The sequence below is a fragment of the Schistocerca americana genome, chromosome 2 (assembly GCF_021461395.2).
Source record: "Schistocerca americana isolate TAMUIC-IGC-003095 chromosome 2, iqSchAmer2.1, whole genome shotgun sequence".
Taxonomy (NCBI): domain Eukaryota; kingdom Metazoa; phylum Arthropoda; class Insecta; order Orthoptera; family Acrididae; genus Schistocerca; species Schistocerca americana.
The window spans coordinates 484,686,837-484,712,792 of NC_060120.1; the positions used below are offsets into that span (position 1 = coordinate 484,686,837).

At 41.7% G+C, this 25,956-nt stretch overlaps 1 protein-coding gene across 1 annotated transcript in view; it reads left to right on the top strand.

Annotated features, from left to right (window-relative positions):
• Nucleotides 1-25,956, top strand: part of LOC124594114 (Holliday junction resolvase MOC1, chloroplastic) — a 1,166,819-nt gene that overhangs the window by 605,972 nt on the left and 534,891 nt on the right. Inside the window, exons 5-6 of the mRNA XM_047132471.1 lie at nucleotides 16,029-16,461; nucleotides 18,303-18,663. Coding sequence (XP_046988427.1) covers nucleotides 16,029-16,461; nucleotides 18,303-18,663 — 794 coding nt within the window. The remainder of the gene's footprint in view (nucleotides 1-16,028; nucleotides 16,462-18,302; nucleotides 18,664-25,956) is intronic.

A 25,956-nucleotide genomic window follows, 5' to 3' on the forward strand; every position in this document is an offset into this window, starting at 1 on the left:
CATAATTTTTTCTATAACTTAACTGTCTAGATGGGAACTCTTCTAAGAATTATTACCGATTTCGGCTAGGTACAACCACATTGCATCCGCATTGCGTCACGAATATCATAAACATTGTATAAGACACAGGCCACCCTTTGAAAATCGAAGACAACCTCAAAATTTTACACAAAATAGGAAAAAGTAAAAGAATGGACATCATGGAAGAAATGGAAATATTCATACATAACACAAAGCATGGAGATAACATTCTTAATGAAATAACCGTATTCAAAAACTCAAAATTCTTCAACAGTCTTAAGCCAGTTCTAATTCCATAGATTCAAGAAATGTCAATGTAAATAATTGACTAGAACCAAGAATATCGATACAGAACCTCGATAATCGATACAGACACACATGCTATAGTCCACCATCTTGTGTTGTGTGTATAACATCGAATCAATTTGTGCAGTGGCAATCGGTGACAAAATATAATGTGCAATAGTGTAATGTCAATCAACAGCTCCGCCATTACACCAGTGATGCAAGTGAAGCAGCAAGACGATGAAATTGTAAGTGATCAACTGTCATATAAAAGCCTTTCACTCTGTTTTCGTAACACATAACAGATGCAAATCTATCTGCATCCGATACAGGCTGTGATATACGTAGTGAACAGCAAAGAAGAAAACCAGCAGAAGACGTCACTGATTTCGATTTCTACATATACTCTGACCCCCTCCTTCCCCCCAAATGCCACACCAGCAGCTACAGTAGAAAACAATGGACAAAGTGTTCTAGATTAATCTAGTTTAAGACTGTTTATTTTTAAGTAACCTTTCTCTATGTATGTACGTATGTATGTATAAACGCTTGAAGATGAACAGAACATGTTCGAAACGCGTTGCATTATGTTAAATTAGGCATAAAATAAAATAAAAAGTGACTGGTAGCAGAAACTTGAAATAAATAATTGTATAAGCCCCTTCAAGCTCTTAACAAGCCCTCAGTAATTAGGAACTAATTTGTTTTTATGAATGGGTGTCGTGGAAAATGCGCCTTTCGGTCTCGTCCCGTTGAGGCGGTACTCCCTGTAGTTCTTGCGAACTTGCTAATGAGTCTGAGTAAAGTTTAGGTCTCCTCATGGACTTCAGAGTTTCTGAGTGTGTAAATAGCGCCCACAGGAACCCTCTTCGGATCTGATATTGCTTCAAAGCAGTGTCGGTAGCCTACTCTCTTTCATGTCCCCCTACCTAATCTCCTAGCGTCTGCTCCTGTTTTGTTCCGCCCTCTCGTTAAGATTTTGCAGACACCAGATGTCTTTCATTTTTGTCTTTACTAAGAAAATTGAGCTCCGTATTACCCAGAAGTAACTTCTGCCGGCTACGTAACGTTAGGGACGCCGGATGGTCTTTCTAGGTGACAGGGCGAAGAAAATAGCGAGATAATTATTATCTACTGTATTTAATGAAGTGTTTCTGCGAAATAAGCGAATACTGAGATGCTTCTACACACCACAGTCGAAAATTGTTCGAACGATTATTTTTTGTATGATGCGGTTTGTCAATCGACGAAAACGTTTTCTGAGAAGTAGTTTCAAAATAAGCAATACATCGATGTTTAACAGTGTTTTCGTCTAGGCAAGCTCTCTCCCCGTGCCTTATCATTATTTCCGTAGTAAGAAGACTAAGTCCTTTCGAGCAGTGTTACTAGACTGTCTGGTTCAATTTCGAATGCAGACTAAATTCAGCGCTTGTTTGAAGCATGTGTGAAGTAATTTAAGTAGTATTCTTTTTAAAACTCCAGCGGCGTAGTCTTGTAGCGTTATAGTTGTGTGACTGTAGATTTTCCCAGCGTAATGCATTCTGGTTCCTGACAGCGTATGATAAGGTGTTAATGGGCATGAAGTTCTACACTCCGATAGGAATGTGTATCACGAAGATAGCCTGAACGCTTGTGGTAAACGCGAGTTTATAGCCATAAAAGATATAGTAATGCGAGTTTAGTATAGATTCAGAACGCAAAATAATTTGGGTCAAAATAAGTATTAAACGTGGATCAAACATGCTCATCGGATGCTTTTTATCCTTGCCTCAGGAGCAATTGTGGCGGAACATTTGAGGGGAAACTTGGGGAATATATGTCGTAAATTTCCCGGTCATGTTGTAGTTCTAGGTGAAACTTTCAACTTACCAGCTATAGACTGGGAGACTCAGTTGATCAGGGCGGGTATTAGGGACAAAGGTCTAAGCGACTTACTCGAAACTTACCTAGAGCAGTTAATCAGAGTACCTCCCCGTGAAGGTAACATCTTAGATCTGCTAGTGACATACAGGCCCGAGCTTTTCGACTCTGCAGCGTATAACGGAGAATCAGCTATCGTAAGGCTGTAAACTAGAGTACAAAGAAAAGTAGGAAAACATTTCTTTTTAGCAAGGACGACAAGAAACAGATTAAAGATTACGTGGCAGGTGAATATGAAAATTTCATCAACAGCGCTAACAATGTACAACATCAAGTGGGTAAAGTTCAGAAGCATTGCACAATACGCTTTACACAGTTATGTGAAGAGCAAAGTTTTGAGGGATGGGAAAAACACGCTGTGGTTCGTAAACCGTTTTACAAAGCTGCTACGAAAAACAAGAGAGCTTCACTGCAAATTTAAACGTAGCCCATACCTCATAGACAAACAAAAGCCAAACGAAGCCAAAATTACCGTAGAGAGAGCTATGCGTGAAGCCTTCAATGAATTCGAAAGTAAACTTCTATCTACCCACTTGACAGAAAATCTTAAGAAGCTTTGTGAGGATATTAGCAGTGGAACGGAGGATGACACAGAAAAGGTTGAAATCGTATGAAAGTGCAAACTCTTACTGTAGAACTGCTTGAAGGGGTGGAGGATCAAGCATTTATATCAGAAAAGGAACACAGTTCAAATCAAGACATGATCTCAGTACAGCCAAGTGAAGACAAACACTTCGAAATATCAGCTATTACATTAACAGGGCTTGATATCACAAAGAAAATTAATCGTTTTATGTGTGTATACATCTCCCAGTGGTAGTGATGACATTTTTTCAATAAATTAATAGAAGTTCTAGATAACGTCTGAAGTACAAAGGTCAACATAATTCTGTGTGGGGACATTACCATCAACACTAATATCAGTACCGAATCCAGCAGCACCCTCATAAATATCCTTCAAAGTTTTGGCATGTCCCTATTGGTCAATAGTGCAACAAGGGTTACTACAATGACTGCATCAGTAATTGATCCTGTGGCCACAAATATGGACAGGGAAAAATGTGATGTAGCTGTAAAAGATCTCGGACTATCAGACAATTTCTGTCAAATAACAACATTAAAATCAGGCATCGAATCATTCCCTAAACTACAAGCCTACAAACGAATCTATCAGAAATCAAAATAAAAGATTTTTCAAAGGAACTAGCAAAACAAAGCTAGGATGAAGTGTATAAGGAAACCAATGTGAATATGAAATTTCGTAAATTCTCCATTTTATTTAAACTGAACTTTGGAAAGGCATTTCCAAAAGTATGCACGTCTGTATCAACATCTCACAAAAACAGACGGATAACAGCAGGTATCAAGAAGTCTTCCCAAACACTCAAATTCCTCAGTTCCATGAAAAAGAGTAGCAATGATCCAAAATTCTTAAATTTCTATCAGAGATGCAAAAAGATCTATTGGAAGGTGCTGCCTGCTGCAAAAAAGTCATTTAATGAAAAAATAATATACAACGCAGAGAATAAAAGCAAAGCACTTTTGGATGTTATAAAAGAGGAAACGGGGTGAGGCAAAGAAACGCATAATAACATACTACCAAGGGAGGGGGATAAGGTAATAAATGATCCACATACTTAGCAAACTATGTAAATGAGCAATTTTCAAGTATTGCAACGAAGTTACAACAAAAATTCCCCAAAACAAACAGAACACCTGTAAATAATGTTGCACTAAATACAATGATGTTACTTCCAACCACAGAGAATGAAGACAATAAAAATGTTCAAAAACTAAAAAATAAAATGTTTGTAGGCTTAGATGAAGTACTAATATGTGTACTGAAACAATGCATAGAGATTATACAAGGCCCCTTAACAAATATAATAAATAAATCATTCACATCAAGGACATTTCCAGAGCAGTTAAAACAGGCAAGAGTTGTACCTTTGCTAAAGTAAGGTAATGCGGAAGACATAGAAAATTACCCACCCATTTCCCTACTGTCACGATTCTCAAAAATAATAGAAGCGATTATGAGAGACAGATTAATGAATTACTTGAATAAATACAATCTTTCAAGCAAATCACAGTTTGGTTTCCGTGGCAAAAATACGAAGTCTGCCATAGTAGAATTCACAGAGGTTGTACTTGATGCTCTTGACAAATATGAGTGTGCCACAAGCATATTTTGGGGTCTTTATAAGGCCTTTGATACAGCTGACCACAAGATTCTATTAAATAAATTAGAAGCATTAGGGATAAAAGGGGTAGCTAATGACTAGTTTCGATAGTACCTAGCAGATAGGGTACAAAAAGTAGAGATAATGCATACTTCAAATAGATCTAAATATTTAGTGAAACACTTACCGAAACCAAAATACATTAATATAGGGGTTCTGTAAGATAGCATATTAGGACCAATACTATTCCTGATATACATCAATGACTTTCCCCAGTAGTGTTGCTCATGGTGAAAAAATTCCCTTCGCTGATGACAGCAATATTATAGTCACTGAGAAAACAAGAGAACTCCTTGCAGGAAAGCATATGAAGCTCTCAAGGAAGTTTACGATTGGTCAATAAGCAATAAAGTGACATTGAACATAAAGAAAATTAATGCCATGAATTTCAGTTTGAAGAAGGAAAATAATGACAATGTTAAATTAAATGTAGATGGCACCTCTATAGACTGTGTAACAAATGCAAAATTTATAGGAATGAATATTGATTTTCAGTTGAAGTGGTGTGAGCACACGAAGGTACTTGCAAACAGAATGTCATCAACATGTTATGCCTGTAGAATCCTATCATCAGTGTGTAACATGCAGTGTCTTTTAGTTACGTACTATTCATATGTACACTCAATTCTTAGCTATGACATTTTTTGGGGGGAAACAAATGTACAAAAATATGAACACAGGTTTCAAACTCCAGAAAAGAGCCATAAGAATCATAACCAAAAATGGTAGTTAAGCTCATTGTAAAGATCTGTTCAAAACACTGGGGATTTTAACTGTTCCGTGTGAATACATTTACCAGTCAATTGTACACATCAAAAATAACATTGGTAATTACTGCACAAACAGTTCTGTCCATGACCATGGAATAAGAGCTAGTCTCAACTTACATTTGCCAAGAAAAAATAAACATAAAATTCAAAACAGCACTTTCTACCAAGGAATAAAACTGTACAATAAATTACCAAAAGAGATAAAAGAAATTGCAAAAATACACTTATTTAAAAAGGCAGCTAAAAAAGTACTTGTTATGCAATACATTTTATACAGTGAAGAATTACTCAAACAAAAAAGAGTAGGGATTTGGTAAAAAATGTTATACAAATAAATAATAATAATAATAATGATTATAAAACACCCAACACTCCATATAACACCTTCACACTGTTTTTTCCTTCTTTTCTCCTTTTCTAGAAAAACATACCCCCCAAGCTATGTATTGCACAGTACTATCACCTTTTCCTCTTTTTGAGCTCAACATCTCACTCATTATAGAGGGATGCTGACTCAGTTTTTCAGAATAGCAAATGGGAAGTTGTGGTACAGAAAATGGCCCAGAGGTCACTAGTGTGTGTGTGTGTGTGTGTGTGTGTGTGTGTGTGAGAGAGAGAGAGAGAGAGAGAGAGAGAGAGAGAGAGAGAGAGTGAGAGAGTGTGTGTGTTTCTAGTGACTGAAGTTCAAAAATGGTTCAAATGGCTCTGAGCACTATGGGACTTAACATCTGAACTTAGAATAACTTAAACCTAATTAACCTAAGGACAGCACACACATCCATGCCCGAGGCAGGATTCGAACGTGCGACCGTCGCGGTAGCGCGGTTCCAGACTGTAGCGCCTAGAACCGCTCGGCCACACTGGCAAGCCGGAAAATACAAAGTGGTGGAAATAACATTGAAATAGAACTTCGCGTAAATCTTTTTAAAGTTTTTTAAGAGCCGGTATTCAGTGGGTAATATACGAATTAGGAATATTCTACAGTTGACTATATACCACTCCACCAAGGATACTCGCAAAAATACCTGGTTAACGACTAGTCTAACGAAGTTCAATAGAAAGTCAGTTTTTGCACACTCTGTCCACGAATAGAAGGGAAAGATCATTTAATTCGCCATAGAGAGATCCGTCTGCTAAGTGCTTGAGCGATACAGCGAATTGTAGGTGATATAAATTTAACAGCACGGACGGGGCCGGAAACCACCCGTCGAGGTGCTTCCCGCGCATTCCGCAAGAGCGCAGCACTACCTGGCCCTATTCGGAGCGCCAGGGACGTAACGCGGAACTACGTCGCGTTGCTGCAAGACGAGGTGTCGCTACAGAGGCATACATTGTCGTAAAGTATTTTTTTTACCAAAATAGCAACTTTTATGCGACAAAATCAATGATATGCTCTTTTGCAGAACTGACGAGAAATTGCTGGATAAAAATATTTTGAATATGTGGATTTTTGTGATGTGGCCGTTTGAATGGCACGCCGCCCCGAATTTAACGCTATGGAGAGGGGAAAAATACCATAGATAAATTTTGAAAGAAATGATAGTGATTGTTATATTTTTTACAATATGCCATTCAAATGATTTTCGGTAGCATGAGAAGAGAGGTCTTTAGGAACCAAATAATCTTTGTCTGGGCATGTTTTTGTCGCATCAGAATTAACATAGTTCCTGCAAACTGTAAGCTGTCCATTCGTTTGACGATATTTTATAAATTGTTGATTTGCTTAAACTGTTGTTTGCTGTTGATTTGTTGACAGCATTTCCGAAAAACTTACTCCTTATTTGTACTTATCGTTGGAATAACACCCACGCCGTATGTCTATATGAGATGTGTCCTCTCAGTCTACTACTGACACGCTTTGATATAACTGACTTAATAAACATACTACGAAGAAAATGGATCCAGAAACTAAACGTTTTATGTCTAGCACCGGGTTTCTGTCTTGAGTTCATGAACAGTCCATTCGGAGTACACTCACACTCACACTATTCACACTTAGCCATAGCTCTTTAAGATTCCTCTCAGGCGCCATAAATGAAAATAAACTGTATATATCAAGATCTACATCACATTCCGCAAGCCACCTGATTGTATGTCGCGAAAGGTACTTCTGGTACCACCAATTGATCTCCCCTACCCTGTGCCAACGGCGCGTGGAAAGAATGAATGTCGATAAGCCTCTGTATTCGCTCTAATTTCTCGAATTTTGTCGTCGTGGTCATTGCGCGAGATGTATGCCCAATTCTTACTCGAAATTTCAGTAGTAAACCCCTTCGTGATGCACGACGCCTCTCTTGTAACGTCTGTCAATCGGATCTTTTGAGCATCTCGCTAACGCTTTCGCGCGGACTAAACGATCCCGTGACGAAACGCTCCGTACTTCGTTGGATCTTTCCTATCTCTTCTATCAGTCCTACCTGGTGAGGATCCCATATTAATGAACAGTACACAAGAATCGGTCGAACGAGCGCCTTATAAGTCACTTCCCTCGTGGATGAATTACATTTCCGTAAGTCTCTCCCTATGAATGTCAGTCTGGCATCTGCTTTTCCTGCTATTTGTCTTATGTGGCCATTCCACATCAGATCGCTCTAGATAGTCACTCTAGATATTTTACAGTAGATATTGTTTCCAGAAATTTGTCAACAATAATACAATTGTACAATAGCGGGTTTCTTTTCCGATGTACGCGCAATAAGTTATGTTTATTTATGTTCAGCGTCAACCGCCGGGGCCTACACCGTTCATCAGTCCTCTGCAGCTAATTCTGTAAATCAGTATTGTCTTCTGGCGTTGTTACTTTGTTGTAGACAACCGTATCACATGCGGACAGTCTACAACAAAGTCCGACGCTTTCTAATGGACCATTTATATACTTTGTAAACAGGAACGGTCCCATCACAATTCATTGAGTACTGCGGAAATTACCTTCACATCTGTCGATTTTGTTCGTGTTGAGTTCTGTCTGCAATGAAGCCTCAAATCTGGTCCGATACTCGATAAGCTCTTTTTTTCTCTTCGCGGCAGTGCAGGACCATGTCAAATGCCTTCCTCAAGTCAAGGAACCGGGTATCACCTTAAGCTCCCTACAGCTCTGTGGATCTCACGGAGGAACAGAGCGAGCTGAATTTCGCAAGATCTGTGTTTGCGGAAACCATGTTGATTTTTACTGACGTGATTTTCGTTCTCCAAAAACGTCATAATTCTTGAGCATAAAACATGTTCCATAAGTCTGTAACAGATTGACGTTAACGATATGGGTCTATAATTGTGTGCATCTCTCTTAAGGCCGATCTTGAAAACGGGAAGACCTGCGCTTTTCAAAAATGTTCAAATGTGTGTGAAATCTTATGGGACTTAACTACTACGGTCATCAGTCCCTAAGCTTACACACTACTTAACCTAAATCATCCTCAGGACAAACACACACACCCATGCCCGAGGGAGGACTCGAACCTCCGCCGGGACCTGCGCTTTTCTCCAGTCTCTAGTTACCCTTCATCCCTCCAGCTATCTACGATAAATTGCTGCTAGAGGAGGACCAAGTTATTTAGAATGATCTTTCTAGAATCTTATAGGTATCTCATCTGGTCTTGATACCTTTCCACTACAAGGCGATTGTAGTTGCTTTTCTATTTCACGATCGGTTATCTGAATATCTGCCATTTAGACTTTCGTACCATGACTGAAAGGACGGTCTGTATTGCGATATTCAGCGGTGAAACAATTTCGGAATACCGAATTCAGTATTTCGGCCTTCTCTCTGTTACCTTTCGTTTCGGTGCCAGGATGGTCTCTGAATAAATGAATAGATGATTTCGAACCGCTTACTGAGTTTACATAAGGCCAAAATTGCTTGAGGTTTGTATTCAGATCGGTCGGCAAAATTTTAGTCTCAAAGTCAGTGAATGCTTCCCTTATTTCTCCCCTTACGCTCATTTTCGCTTTGTTCAGCTTTTGTTTGTTAACTACATTTCGACTTCTCTTGAATCTGAGATGAAACTCTCTCTGTTTATGAAACAGTTTTCTATCACGGGTATTAAACCATGGTGGGTCTTTCCCATCCCTTAAGGCCTTGCTCCGCACATACGTGACTAAGCATATTAAAGGGAGCACTTGTTCACTCCACGAAACGATCTCGCTGGTTCATTGCCTACGAACCTTTCCTACAACTCCCAAAAGCTCAGCCTACTCCATAGCTGACTCGATATTCCCGTGTCACCTGTGACCTTGGGTCCTGCGCAGATGAGTAAGGGTAATTTTCGACACGCCTTACCGGTATCAGTGTCTGTGTCGTTACTAGACGCCGAGTTAGGTGTTGTATGCTGTTCATTTAGTTAACGAGTGTCTTGTTCACCACGCCTCTTTTCTCCCTAGTACCTCCTCCTTTCCTCGCTTCTCTTCGGTCTCTCTGCTTTTATAATCTTAATGTTTTCCTTGATATCAGTCCACCTATGATTTGCCAATTTGCCACCAGTTTCCTGTCGCTGAAGCTATCCTGCACTGTTGTATATAGATTCTTCGCATTATTTCAATTGTCTTTCAATCCACCCGCACTTCTTTTATCCAACTGTTGCGATTCACAACTTCTCGGTCAACATGATGTCGTCCAGCCTTCATTTCTCTTTCGACTCGTGACTGAAATTGCCTCTGCACTCTTGTACAACTCTTCTTTTGATTTATATATAGAAACCTGGTCTCATTTCTTCCTGCCCCAAATAAATCTCTAAATCTTTAGTTTCTCATCCTGCCACCGGTTACAGGTTTTTTCACCACGGCTTATAACTGTCGAAATACAGTGTTGTAATGTGGAATTCCTCAATAGATGCTATTGTCCATAGGTTGTCTTTGCAACAGATCGCTTTTTCTGTTGTACATGGGACCTACCTACAGTCAACTGTAGTTCATCTACATCTACGTCTGCAACTACATGGATACTCTGCAAAGAACACTTAAGTGCCAGGCAGAGGGTACATTGAACCACTTTCACAAACAGACAAACGTAGGGTAGGCAGTCTCTTTAGTAGGTGTGTTCTATCTTCTAAGTTTTTCTACCAATAAAACCCAGCCTTTGGTTCGCCTTCCCTATAACTTTTCCCACATATTCTTTCCAATTTAAGTTGTTCATAACTCTAATTTCTAGTTCTCTTTTCTGTTCTCCCCTAAATACTGGAAGCTGTATACACTATCCATCATTAATCATTCAACTTCCCGTCGGACTCGTGTACACGGAGCGAGATTTCATTGCAATTTCAGAAAAATTTTTCAGCGCTATTTTTGCACGTTCTTCATTCCCTTGTAGCGAAATCACATTGTCGGGAAAGGGTAGGCGATCTATTTAGGAGTGTGCTTTATTTGCTATCCATTTTTTACATTTACGCTAGTGTGTTTCCAGTAACACAGATTACAAAGAAAGTAAACAATAGATGCACTCATGTTGTCAGCGACTGGTATCTAATACTTTCGTACAGACTAGTTTTATTGTGACTCTTCACACTGCATGCTTTTAAGGAAATGAAGAACTGCTTTCCCAATATGTCCATCAGTCCACTAATGGCACTTAGCTTCAAATGTTGATAAATACAAGCCGATGACCATGAAAAATGTAACTGCATCAGATTAAAGAATTCTTGACACACTTCTAGGACATGATACGTCGTTTAAATACCTAGATGTTTTACTGTGGAGTTATATATAACAGAGCTAAGATTTGAAATCAGTGTTTGTAAAAGTGCAATGCATTTTTCGTAAATTTGTTAGGGAAACAAAACGTTAGTGTTACATACTCTGTAGTATTGTTCCAGTGTTTAATGTCACTCGTGAGGCCGTACATATAAATTATATCTGTCTACACGCTAAATGAAAAGCCTGTCAGAGTTAAACAGAACATTTACGAGACTACTACTACTACTATTTCTACTACTACTGCTACAAACCTGAAACCTTCAAGACCGACTAACATTAAATGTTTCACAACTGTCAAATGTAAATATGTTTATGGACGATACAATGCGTGCATTGTCAGATAGTACTACTAATGTCACTCTTACAAAATGAATGTTATTAATTTCACTTGTAGGATTTTACCACAAAATGCGATGAACCTAAGCGTTAATTACTCACTTTTTAATTCCACGTGGAAACAGATATGCCATCGACTGTATTTATTTCAAGTAGTAAATAGTACAACAAACAATCGCAAATAATATTTATAGCAAATCCACGTTTTGGTCTCTGTGTGGCCATCTTCAGTGTAGTAAATGTAAATTGAAACGTTAGAAATACTTATATGTACAAACAGTTCTAACTGAACTATTCATTGCAAGGGCTGTTCAGTAGAAAAGACGTGTTTCAGAGTAGCGAAGATGAGTAAGTGCTCACAGCTCTTACGGCATGCACTTTAGAACTCATATCCACAGGACATTTTTCTCGTTTTGTTCCATACTAGCACCTCTCACAATATGGAAAGCAAAGAGCTTGCAATAGAAGACATTTGTTTCACAGTATCGAAGATGGAGAAGTGCTCATAGCTCTTAAGGTATGCATTTTAGAGCCAGTGTTTGCTGAACCTTTTTGCTTCGAATGATCATTCCTGTTACATCACTGGTCCTATGGGCCAACAGCATTGAATCATTAATGCAGATTTTGCCCTATGGGATATGGCTTTTGAATCACCCTGTATGTGCGCGTCACATTCCCAGGACTCTCTCAGTCAGTCGTAGTCGGGCATTCATCTTCTCTGCAACTGACTCTACGTGCTCATTCCCTTTCCTCCGTTTCGCATCCTGATTTAGGTTTTCCCTGATTTCCCTAAATCGCTTCAAGCAAATGCCGGGATGGTTTCTTTGAATGGGCACGGCCGACTTCCTTCCCCATCCTTCCGTAATCCGATGGGACCAATGACCTCGCTGTTTGGTCCCCTCTCCCGACTCAATCAACCAACCTGCCATTTTGCATACATGTTAAATCGACGTGAGCGAGGTAAACAGGAACTCGAACCATTAAGGAATGTTAGTTACATGCTTCATGGATAATTTGAACTATTCTTTTACCGAAATTACTTGAAAAGAGTCAGTTTACTAGATACGTACACACTGTTAGCATTTATTCATTTTACAGGTTAACAGTTCTTAAATATAAATTCGTGACGGAATGGAATGACTTCCCCATAAGAAATGATTTTAGGTTAGATTTAAAACTTTCTGTGTATGAGTGGCCCCAGAAAATTATTTATGGGACTTTATTGAGTGAAAACATGCAGAATATGTAGGAAGGCTGATTCGTAATATGCTTCTTCCAGTCCAAGTCTTAATCAGTATGCAAACCCAAAAATTTGGAGCATTCTACCAAATTTACTGACCCCTGTTCATGTGCTACATCAACTATTGGTATGACTAATTGTCGAACATAATTTAATATAGTGTGTTTTCTCAAAATTGAGAGACAGTCCATTTGCAGGGAATCAGTTAATAATTATTTGAAAAACATCATTAACAACACTTTATCCATTTTATTGGCTGTTGAAGTCCGTTGCTGTGGATTATATTGTTTCAATAAATACAGCAACCAGCCACTTCGTTATGTATTTTTATTTAAGCTAATACGTTTCGGGCTTTCACCCATCTTCAGTGAGCGTAGTACATATTTGCGTCTTCAGTCAGTACATAGTTATACAACATGGACAACAAACTGGACGCTACAGTTCCACTGTGCAGAATAACAATATTGTTTAGCTACTATATTTGTCGAGTCGTATATTTACGATGTATTGTTATTTAGGTGTACTTACTTTCTACTCTGTTTGCCGTTGTTCCGATCCTCGCTCTTGTGGATGTGGCACAAACACTTTTTTACTCCTATTTTGCACAAAAACAGCCCAGTATTCGCCATATTGCCGGCTGACATCTTTGTTTACATCAAAAGATACATCCGTGATCAAAGATTACTACTTGTTAGGAAAATGTAATCTTTGCCCATAAATGTGCAAATAAGCAAATAAGCAAAGATGTTAGTCGGCAACATGGCGCATAATGGTCTGTTTTGGTACAAAAGAGAAATAAAATAAGTGTTTGTGCCACATCCATAAGGGCGAGAGTCGGAATAACAACAAGCAGAGTAGAGAGTACATACACCTAAAAAGAAATACATAGTAAGGCAGTTTGGAAGAACCGTTATGAGAGGATTTCAGGACCTCACTGCGACCGACATATATCAAACATGTGCAGCATTGTATTGCTACGCAATCCATTTGCGCCAGCACATTGAGTAGATGTATGAACGTTTTCTAATTAAATCATGGGAGACGGTAGGTGGATTAATGTTTATTGACATAACGAACGCGCGACTTTATTTTTAATGAACATTAATCCACCTACCTTCTACCACGATTCAATTAAGAAATATTCATACACTTACTCAGTGTGCTCGTGCAGACAGATTGCTTAGCAACACAGAGCTGCACGCATTCGATATATATTACTAATAGTGAGTCTCGCGAAGTGTAGTAGCTAAACAAAACTGCTATTTTGCAGACGACAGCTGCACCGTCCAGTTTGCTGCCAATATTGTACCTCCGTGGTGCCTGAAGACTCAAATAGGTATAATCCTAATTGAAGATGGATGAAAGCCCGAAACGCGCGTTAGCTTAAATAAAATTACATAACAAAGTGGCTGGTTGTTCTATTTATTCTAGCAATAATATTCTTAACAGTATCTTCTGTTGCTCTCTCTCTAATGGGATTTATTATAACACTAGTGTCGTCTGCAAAAAGTACGAGGGTGAGTCAAATGAAAACCTTAAATATTTTCTTAAATATTATTTACTGTGCAGAAGTGGTACAAAGCTGTATCACTTTTCAACGTAATCTCCCCCACACTCAAGGCAAGTCCTCCAGCACTTACAAAGTACATAATTCCTTTAGAAAAAAATTCTTTTGGTAGTCCGCGCAACCACTCATGCACCGCGTCGCGTACCTCTTCATCAGAACGGAACTTCTTTCCTCCCATTGCGTCTCTGAGTGGTCCAAACATGGAAATCACTTGGGGGAAGATCTGGTGAGTATGGTGGATGAGGAAGACACTCAAAATGCAGTTCTGTGATTGTTGCAACCGTTGTACGGGCAGTATGGGGCCTTGCATTGTCATGTTGCAAAAGGACACCTGCTGACAGCAATCCATGTCGCTTTCATTTGAGTGCAGGCCGCAGATGATTTTTTAGATCTGTGTATGATTCACCGGTGACAGTGGTCCCTCTAGGCATGTAATGCTCCAAAATGACGCCTTTTTCGTCACAAAAGAAAGTCAGCATAGCCTTCCCTGCTGATGGTTCTTAGAAACTTCTTTGGTTTTGGTGATGAGGAATGGCGCCATGTCTTGCTCGCTCTCTGCGTATCCGGTTGGTGAAAGTGAACCCAGGTTTCGTCTCCAGTAACGATTCTTGCAAGAAAGCCATCACCTTCTCATTCAAAGCGCCGAAGATGTTCTTCACAAACATCAACACGTCGTCCTCTCATTTCAGGAGTCAGCTGCCGTGGCACCCACCTTCCAGACACTTTGTGAAACTGGAGCACATCATGCACAATGTGGTGTGGTGACCCATGACTAATCTGTAAACATCCATCAATGTCATTCAGTGCCACTTGGCGGTTTTCCTTCATTATGGCTTCAACTGCTGCAATGTTCTGTGGAGTCACAACTCGTTGTGCCTGACCTGGACGAGGAGCATCTTCCACTGAAGTCACACCATTTGCGAACTTCCTACTCCATTCGTAGACTTGGTGCTGTGACAAACAAGCATCACCTTACTGAACCTTCATTCGTCGACGAATTTCAATAGGTTTCACACCTTCACTACGCAAAAACCGAATAACAGAACGCTGTTCTGCCCTGGTACGAGTCGCAAGTGGAGCGGCCATATTTATACTGATACTGCGACGGTATGCGTGCATCTGCACTATGTTGCCACCTACAGGCCATTCTGCACGCTGTTTGTAGCACGCTTACCAACTTACAGGATAACGGCGCAAAATTTCGATTTGTTATTACAAATTTAAGGTTTTCATTTGACTCACCCTCGTATCATTTCTACTTGTTGAATGTTAAGTGTGATACAAGGAGTAGGACTGCCTTTACGATTTCTCTGCACTCACTAAAATGTTCTATATTTCCAGCATTGTTTGGGTTATTCAGCACAACTTTTTGCGCTTTGAAACTTCCTGGCAGATTAAAACTGTGTGCCCGACCGAGACTCGAACTCGGGGCCTTTGCCTTTCGCGGGCAAGTGCTCTACCATCTGAGCTACCGAAGCACGACTCACGTCCGGTACTCACAGCTTTACTTCTGCCAGTATCTCGTCTCCTACCTTCCAAACTTTACAGAAGCTCTTCTGCGAACCTTGCAGAACTAGCACTCCTGAAAGAAAGGATATGGCGGAGACATGGCTTAGCCACAGCCTGGGGGATGTTTCCAGAATGAGATATTCACTCTGCAGCGGAGTGTGCGCTGATATGAAACTTCCTGGCAGATTAAAACTGTGTGCCCGACCGAGACTCGAACTCGGGACCTTTGCCTTTCGCGGGCAAGTGCTCTACCATCTGAGCTACCGAAGCACGACTCACGTCCGCTACTCACAGCTTTACTTCTGCCAGTATGTCATCTCCTACCTTCCAAACTTTACAGAAGCTCTTCTGCTTTTGCGCTTTGTTTGTTAAGCATGATTCAAACCAGTTGCGCGTAAATGTTTGAGTATGCGTCGGCGCTGACCTACGTGTGCCCTGTCGTGTGCGTGCAGCCGAAGACGCGCGTGGCGGGCCAGCTGAGCGTGTCCTCGCTGCGCTTCTCGTCGCTGCCGCCCGACTCGGCGCTGCAGCGCGCCGCCCGCCGCCTGCCGCCGCGCACCGTGCCGGGGGCGTGCGCCGCCGAGAGGCACCGCGAGGTGCGACGCCGCCGCAACGACGACAACTTCTCCGACGACTCGCTCGAGTCGGAGCCCGTGGGGCCGCCGGCCAGGGAGAGCGACCGCGCCGACGGGGCGGCCGCGGGGCTGCCGCCGCCCCCGCCGCCCACGTCGCCGGCGCCGCCCCCGGCGCCCTCCCCCAGTCCCAGCCCCGGCGCCTCCCGCCGGCCGCAGCGGCCGCCCGTCGCCTGGGAGGTAGCGCTGCACGACCAGCCCGGCAGCACGAGGGTCGTCGGCCGACGGCGCCGCCGCTCCGCCGATCACATTGGTCAGTTCTAAAACTACCGTAGGCTACCGTAGTCTATCAAAATGAGCGTAGACTACGGCAGTTCCTTAGCAGTATTGGTTAGCTAAGTCCGTAACCGCATTACCAGAACGTTAGGTATGTTGCATACCTGTCAGGCGGTACCTCAAATCGACGGCTCTGTTTGCGTAAGCGATCCGTGTCTTACTACGTAGAGTCCCCTAGAAACTGGAAACGGTGAACCGTCTATAAACTGAGTGAGGATATATAAAGGGCTGCATAACCTAGTGAACACTTACGTTCTACATAGTTATCCTCTTGCGTATTACTTAAAAATAAACAGTGTTTACAGAAAAGTTGAAATTGTCAATTTTTATTTCAGTTTTTTTTTTTAAATTGTTGAACTGAACATGAAAGTGAGGGACATAGTACCAAAAATTAAAAAGAAAATTATTTACAGGTGTATCATATATCGCTGGAAAACTCCATTTCCTCAAGCAAAAGGTAAAATAAAAAAATAAAAAAAACAGAATGTCATCAGGTTTGTGTAAAACATGTTCCTTTTATTCACTAACAGCTTTCGCACTTATCAAGAGGAAACTCGTTGCCTAGATCATGATGAAGAGCGTTCTATTGAATACAAAATAATAACACACATGTAAAGTGTACTTGCAACAAAAGTAATTGTTTTGGTTGCATAAAAGAGCATAAGTTACACAGTCAACTAGTTTTTCACTACTAATAAAATGCAATTTATATTTTGCAAGGATGGAAAATACGCAACGGATTAACACTGAACGGTGTATGGTTTTAATTACGTGCATAACAAACAAACTAAGTAAGAGATGTCATCGTCTCTCAGTTTCTCTCTCAGACATTCATTTATGTTTCTTTCTCTACCAATGCCATTGAGACTACCAGTAATCTTACCATTTAGTAAGTCGTATATGTACAGTACGAAAACTACTCAACTGTAGTTTTGGTAGAACGCAACTCTAGTGAATGTCGACTCTACCACCCCCAATCTCTCTCTCTCTCTCTCTCTCTCTCTCTCTCTCTCTCTCTCTATTCCTCCTGCTGGTCTCGCGCCTTGTTTATTGTTGCTGCAAATTCAGATTCTGTCATAGTATTCAAATCGTAAGTCTGTAAGCCATACATAGAACTTTTCTGTTTGAAATAACAATGTATGCATACAAATATTTATTATCGTACGAAAATTTGAAGTAAATCGCTCAAGAACATTTCGAGATTTTTGGTAATGTTATTTCCCCTTTATTTATTTATACACTATGTATATTACAAAATTGATATATAAGGCACGTGGATATTCGAATGCAACATTGTGTCAAAATTTCAAAGCAATTGCTGAAGAACTTTCGTAGATTTAAGATTTTGAATTAATGAAAGTATAAATTTTCATTTATTGAGGTGTAAATCTTCGTTTGTTCAACATCGTAAATTTCCGAAAGTTCTTGACCGTTCCCTTTGAAATTTTTCATTGGAATACACGCGTGCCTTTATATTATATGGCACATAAATATCTGTGTTACATGTATTATATACCTACTTATACTACATACCCCTGCAGCAGCTACATAAAACACGCGTGTATGCGAATGAAACGTAGTGTCAATCTTTGAAGGGAATCGATGGAGAACTTTCGGAGATTACGACTTTGTACAAATGATAATTTTTAGTATTATTGATGTAGCTTATTGTTCTGTTACGTGCAATTGCTGTGTTGTGCAATCTCTTCGTATTGAACGATAATCGTTGTGCATTGCCCAGTGTAGTATAACCCCGAGTATGTGGTTGGCTCGCAGCTAGTCAGACTAACAGCGGCTTTCTTTGTTCCGCTCGCGCAGCGTCCGGACAGCGCGGTCGCGGCCGTGTGGTGGTGGAGCGGCGCGCCGCCAGCACCGAGGACGACTCGGCGTCGGCGTCGGCGTCCGCGTCGGCGACGCCGTCGAGCGACGGCGGCACGCCCGAGTGGCCGCGGGCGCGCGCGCTGCCGGCGCACGGCACGTACGTCATCCGCAAGGGGCGGCGGCGAGAGGCGCTGCCGCTGCAGCTGCAGCTGCCGCAGGTGCCGCCGCCGCCCGCGCTCGCCTCCGCCTCCTCCGCCGCCGGCGACAGCGAGTCCTCGCCGCCCAGCGGGGAGCTCAAGCGCTGCAGCTCCACCTTCGACAACATACGCTCCCTGCTCAACGAGGGCCGCCTCGAGGGGTCAGTACCGCGCACACATTTGTCCGAGATTGTAGTGCATGTGTTGTTCTGAATAACATGCAGGCATGTCCAAAGGAACAGGTGCTACGGCGAATACAGCCCGTATGAGATACGTGAATTGTACTCGCATTTGCGAATATTTACAACGATCAGCTGTAGAATGGAATGACGACAATGAAAATTTGTGTCAGATTGCGACTCGAACCCGTAATTCCCGCTTATAGTAAGCAGTCGCCTACAGTTAGGCTATCCAACTACTAATAAAATTATAAACAGCCGACCAGTTGCAATGGATAAAAAATTTTTTTACCTAGGTTTCGACAAATATAAATTTGTCTTCTTCAGGAGGTAACCTAAGGGCAATGAACATCATAGCTTACATTAGTTTTTTTTTCCTTTATTGTATTTCGATTCCCCCCGAAGGGGGCGGGCTGGCAGCAGCTTATTACGCTGCTCTGCAGCCTACAGACTTTTTTAAAACGTAAGAAAGAATATTAGGAACAATAAAAGCAGGCGATACAACGGTGACTGAAATTGTAAAACGGCGCAAAATTGTGGAAAGTTAAAATATAAAGCAAAGTGTTGGCAAAGCTAATAAAATACACAGAAAGCAGACAGGGAACATACTAGACAGACAATTAAAAAACATGGCGACAGTCTGGTTTCTGTTCGCAAGAGATATAAAAATCACACCCAGCGACAGTATGATGTCCGTTCGCAACACTTCGGAGAAGACATACAACATTGATCACTCACTGTAAACACTGTACTAAAATGTCGGCACAAAGATAACACACCATAGCTGAGGGCAGATGGGGGGAGGGGGGGCACCTGGGCAGATGTGGGGGGGGAGGGGGAACAAGGAGGCAGCAGGAGAGGAAAACCGAAAGGGCGGGAGCCAAAGGAGGGAGAGGACTCATAAGGGAGGGGAGGGGCAGGGCAGACGCGAGAGGGAATGGGAAAAGGCAAAGGGGGGAAATGCAAAAGGACTCGGGGGAGAGAAGGGGGGCAGCGAGAGGGTAGACGGGGATAAAAAAGAGGATGGAAGGGGGGCGAGAGGGAGCCCAGGAAAAGGACGTAGGAAAGGAGGGGGGGTGCGGATCAGAGTTGATAGGAGGGATAAATGGAGGGAGAGAGGGCATCATCTGGGAGGGGGAGTTGATGGAAGCCACCTTGAGAAAGGAGATGAAGGGTGTACAGATGGAGGGTAGGGAGGACACAACGGTGAAGGCAGGGCAGAGGGCGGGGGTTGGAGAGGAGAGGAGCAACCAGGGGGTGAGGGGGATCAATGCGGCGGGAGGTGTAGAGTATACGGATATGTTCGAGGAACAGGAGCAGATGGGGGAAAGGAATGAGGTCATAGAGGATCTGTGTGGGGGAGCTTACATTAGAAAAGTATGAAACTTATAAGCCAAGAATAAATTTTAAGACAAATTAGAGAACTCTTGCATTACAGAAGTATGATAACGACGACTGGTACTTACAATTTTACATTAGTAAGGACTGATGTACCATCGCCATTTTTACAGTTGTTGGCATAGATCCTTGTGTCAAAAATAAAACATAGCCCTAGAATTAGGGTTTGTCACGTTAATATAAAATAGCTCATGGATCTTGCAGAGCTCACAACCGACTGAGTGTAATCGGTGAGTGTAGTTACTCTGAAAACAGGGCAGATGGCGCTCGTGCCGAGAAACATGTGCCAATTGGCGTACAAAGGCAACGTGTAAATTATCGGTATTAATAACGTCCTTAGGTAGAGTAACACTAAAAAAAGCAAGGAAATTAACACTCCCGTTATAACAGTATGGGAGCATTGGTACAAATAATGTAGTTATACATCAAAAAAGGCAAATGGCGCTTACGCCGAGAAACTTACGCCCAGTGGCATATACAGCCAAAATATATAAAAAATTGCGTTACTATATTAGTGAAGCCCACAGGCGGTATACATGTCAGAAATTTAAAATTGACAATAATGGCTCTTGTCAAGAAAGAATTACAAACACTGGTTCACGATCCTGTTAATACACATTCACAGGAAAAACAACTTTTTTTCTTCCATATCGTCAACCATGTGTCTACAACCTGCATTCGTACATCCATTATGTATATTCCTGTACAGCGGAGACATTTTAATTGATACTCACTTGCTCATTGTCGGCGCATATATGCGATATTGCAGCGCCTGTGTTGTTCAGAAGTACGATGCTGTATTCGTTTAGACATACACACAACCCATGTACTGCAATACCGCATTCATCCACCTACAACGAGCAAGCGACTTTCAATTAAAATGCCTGCCCTGTACGGAAACAGACATGATGAATCCAGAATGAGATTTTCCCTCTGCAGCGGAGTGTGCGCTGATACGAAACTTCCTGGCAGATTAAAACTGTGTGCCGGACCGAGACTCGAACTCGGGACCTTTGCCTTTCAGGAGTGCTAGTTTTGCAAGGTTCGCAGGAGAGCTTCTGTAAAGTTTGGAAGGTAGGAGACGAGGTACTGGCAGGAGTGAAGCTGTGAGGAAGGGGCGTGAGTCATGCTTGGGTAGCTCAGTTGGTAGAGCACTTGCCCGCGAAAAGGCAAAGGTCCCGAGTTCGAGTCTCGGTCCGGCACACAGTTTTAATCTGCCAGGAAGTTTCAGACATGATGAATGTACGAGTGCGGGTTGCAGACACATGGTTGACTACATGGAAGTTTGGGCTTGGCCGTGAAGCATGATTGGATAGCCTGGTGGTAAGGCGACCGCTCACTACAAGCGGGAAATCAGGGTTCGAGTCCTACTCCGGCACAAATTTTTGTTGTCGTCATTCCATTATACAGCTGAAGGTTGTATGTATTTGCAACAGCGATGGTACTTCATACAAAAATTTATCTGGCACCTCAGTTCCGCTATAGTCTCTTAAGACAGCAGAGGGTGTGTTTCTACAACACTAACAAATGTATCCAGTGTATTGCCTCACTCACTTGTCAGCATAGTACAATCTTCGAAAGAAATTGTTCACTTTTCTACAGGATGTGCTACTGCCCAAATCTAGGAAAAAAACTCGGTCAAACAAGTGCCAGGAAATAAATACACTGTCAAGATGTTATTCTGGTTTTCAGCCCCAGGACTGGTTTCATGAAACTCTCCACGCTAATTTATCCTCTACAAGCCTCTTCATCTCTGTGTAACTACTGCAACCTATATCCATTTGAACCGTTTGCTGTAGTGAAGCTTTGATATCACTTTAAGATTTTTACTCTTCACACTTTCCTCCATTATCAAATTGATAATGTTATGGTGTCTCAGGATGTGTTCCGTCAACTAGTTTTCCTTTTGTCTTCCTTTAGAAAGTAGATTAGGAAACGAGACACTGAAATCGACTATTTGGGCAGCAAAGCAGTGGATGAAGGACAAAGTAGAAAGAACGTAAGATGCAGACTAGCAATAGGAAGAAACGCATTTCTGAAAAAGAGAAATTCATTAACACTTAATATAGACTAGCAATGGGAAGAAATGCACTTCTCGAAGAGAGAAATTCATTAACACTTAATATAGTGTTAAGTGTTGGGAAGTCTTTTCTCAAGGTGTTTGCCTGAAATGTAACCTTGCATAGAAGTGAAAAATGGATGATAACAAGTCCAGACAAGACAATAGACGCTAGTGAGAAAAATTCTGAAGACTCGGTAGGTAACTAATAAAGAGGTATTGAATCGAAATGAGTAGAAAAGGAATTTCTGGCACGTCGTACGTAGCTGAGATCGCTTCCATTTTGGCCACGAACACTATGCAGACATCACGCTGGAACGGAGGGTATTGAACGTCTCACTGAGTTGCATACTTTTGTACTTGTATGTGCGGCGTTCTCTGATTCCAAGTAATCCGTGACATTACGACGTGTCCATTGTCTTGTGGTATGTGACTCATCGTCGTTGTACATGCTTTTGGCAGTAAGAGTAGAGTAATTATAAAACACCTAAAAGAACTTGCAGTCAGTTGGCAGTATCTGGTTTATTTCGCAACTGTGTTCACTACATTGTTAATATTGGCAGCCATTCTTCTACAGCAGCTCCTTCAATATGTTTATCATGTAGATAAACCAATGAAAAACCCAAACAAATCCGTCATTTTTATCGAACACCTCCTGCAGCTAGCTAATGACTCAATGCCCTGTCCTGGGGTCTCTCTTTACCGAACAGGTTTCCGGACAGTATTGCGCAACACTGGGCGATAGATACATGAATGTTGCTAAGCCTAATTCCACGAGCTAACCTGCTAACGCGCTCCGGATTGTGTCTGTCTTCGGTGCTGCAACACGTCACTAGGTTGATCACGATGGGTCACCTCCTCCCTACCTAACAAATAAGTAATGAAAACTCCAGTTCTGCCCCACCAAACACATGTCTTCTACACACCACGAGGCCTGCCGTCCGACTCCTCGAGTTCGTCAACTCCCAAAACGCTGCACGAATTTATCTACGTTTAGGCCTTCGAGACAATTGGAAACAGGAGCAGAATGTGGGCACTTTCATTGGGCATTTTCTGCTTCCGGTAACATAACTCCTGCAAGGTGCTGCTTCGTGACAGGACTTTTACGATGTTGGAAACACCGGCCGTCATGGAGAAATTAAGCGCCCTTGAAACCTGCCTACTCTGCTACGACCTGCACCCATTTAGGAGGATATGGAAAGATCGGCGCATTATATTCTGGCTGAAAAAAAAATCCTTCGCCTTGCAGTCAGAAACTGACCGAGACGACTATAATAGCGTCCAGAAATGATTTGTTACGAAATGAAGGTTTATTTTGTTTGTAACGAAACATGTTTCGCTTATTCATTGAGACATCGTGAATGGTCTACAGTATGAAGAAAATTACTTAGTTATAGATTTTTGCTAGGCGATCCGTAGTGCTACCTGGCAGTACGTTTAAGTGAAGTGATTTATGACTTAGTTACGAAAATGAAAGTACGTGATAAGTCACGGCTATACGTAAGTAACTAACTAACTTAAATCCGTTGCCAGGAAACACTACATATCACCAAATAAAATATGTGCAATACAAGGTGCGTCCGAAAAGTTAAGAAATGGTCTCTGGAAACAAAGGAAACAATAGTTACAAAAAAAATAACTCTACTAATCTTCAAAGTAATCACCATTAGCTACAACACACAACAAAATCACTCATAAAGCTGATGGAAACTATCAGCAAACGCTTCTTACGGAATCGCTCAGAGCACCATGGTTAGGCAATGCTGGACATCCGGAGCGTCTGAGAATGTTCTTGGACAATAGTGCTTACGCTGTCGTTGCCTATCTTTAGCTCTTCTGTTCTAATACTCGAAGACAGCCGACGATCATCCGCAAACGTACATAGCACTCGTGCAGTTACAAACTGGAGCGCAAAACGGAGCCACGCGTTAGGAAGAAGTTTTCCTTCAAAGTAGGGAAATGGCGACGAAGATTCATGGGAACTTCAGTGTAAGTATACGAAATTTAAGCAGAGAGGTAGAAATCGTGTGTTTGTGTGGTGTAAACTCTTTAGAGACGGAAAGGACACTGTCGGGGGTGAGCCGTTTTCTGCACAGCGCGTATAATCACAGACAACATCCAGGTAGTGCAAGATGTTTTTGAGAATGAAAGCAGATGGGTTGAAAATAAGCAAAGATACTGAAAGCGCTATTATTCAATAATATGCGAAGACGTTGCGGATATCCAGCAACGTGCGATCACGGTGCTTCGAGCAATTCGACAAGAAGCATTTGCTTGATTTCCAAGAGCTTTACAACCGATGTCAGAAGTGTGTTATAGCTAAGTCTGAAGACCATTAAAGGCATTTTGTTTGTAATTCTTGTTCCCTTTATCTCCTGAGACGCTTCACCGAACTTTTCAGACGCAAAATAATTTCCTTTACACACTACGCAGCCACATTGATGTGACAACCTATCAAAAGCGTGATTAACCAGCTTTTGCAGTTCGAATCGCTGCGTGACCTGCAGAAACCAAGTCAGTGAGGCGAAGAAAGTTACGTACAGGGATGTAGAGTCATGCCGAATCCGACCTTAAGTTTCTCGGTTGAGCATCCATGGCACGAACAGCCCGATCGAGGTCGGATATAAATCACGAGAGTCTGGTGGCGGGGGGAATACGGTAAACTCATACTGGTACTCTTCGGGCCGCGCACGTGCGTTGCGACCTGTGTGACACGTTGCATTGTCCTGCTGGTAAATGCCATCGTGCCGAGAGAAAACAAGCTACATATAGGGATTGACATGGTCATCAAGGATAGATGCATATTTTTGTTGATCCACTGATGTGGGTTACCAACACAAGTACAAGGATAGCGTACCAATAGGGACAAGAAAGGAGGCATGAAGGGCGCCAACAGAAATAACAATCATCCATTTATTGCACCATTACACACGCACATCATGATATATGAGACATTATGACAAACAGTGTGCATAGTGAAGGCCGCACAATTTTACCAATGCAAAAAATTAAAATAATACTAGCACAAAATTAACTAAAGTGTCTTGAAGGAAATGTTTATGAGAAGAGCACGACGGGGCCGCAAGGGAGGAGGCAACACAATACTGCACTCAGGTGCACCAAAACAAACAACGGACACCAGGCCGCGCCAACAACGGACACCTAAGGCACGCAACTACTCTCTCTGTTGCGGTTCCGCGCGTTCCACCCAAGTAATAGCTACCTGAAACATTTTAATACTTGTAACAGTACACCAGTGATCAGCAAATTTAAAAACAATAACATGACATAAAAATACAATAATTTAAGAAAATCACATATGAGTATGAGCTTAAGGTCTTTCGGTAATTAACAGATTCTGAAACGTAAAGGGGCATGTGCCACTATTAAATCTTGCGTAAATACACTACTAAATTTTTCAGTACCCAAGTTGCAATTAACGCAACAAGAATTAAATCATTTAAATGATAATGTTACTTTAAAATAATAATAATATTATTTCATACAAGAAAACCAAGAATGGCCCGATCAGTACTCCCCAGTGAAGCAGTTCACACAAATGGTACTCCACGGCTTCGAGCACACAGCCCCATACAAAATGCAACACAACCACAGCGACCCGGCGTACTACCAGAACCACCAGGCAGTAAACCAAAATCGTACTAAGCCAAAACAAGGACCGACCTTTAAAATATCGAGATCTAGCCCAGGCCGGTCAACGGACCAAATCCCAGGAAATCCATATGAAACCTCAGCCAACTTAATACCAAAACAACAATTTATAAACAATATGCAAAACAAGACCTCTCAGTCCAAAG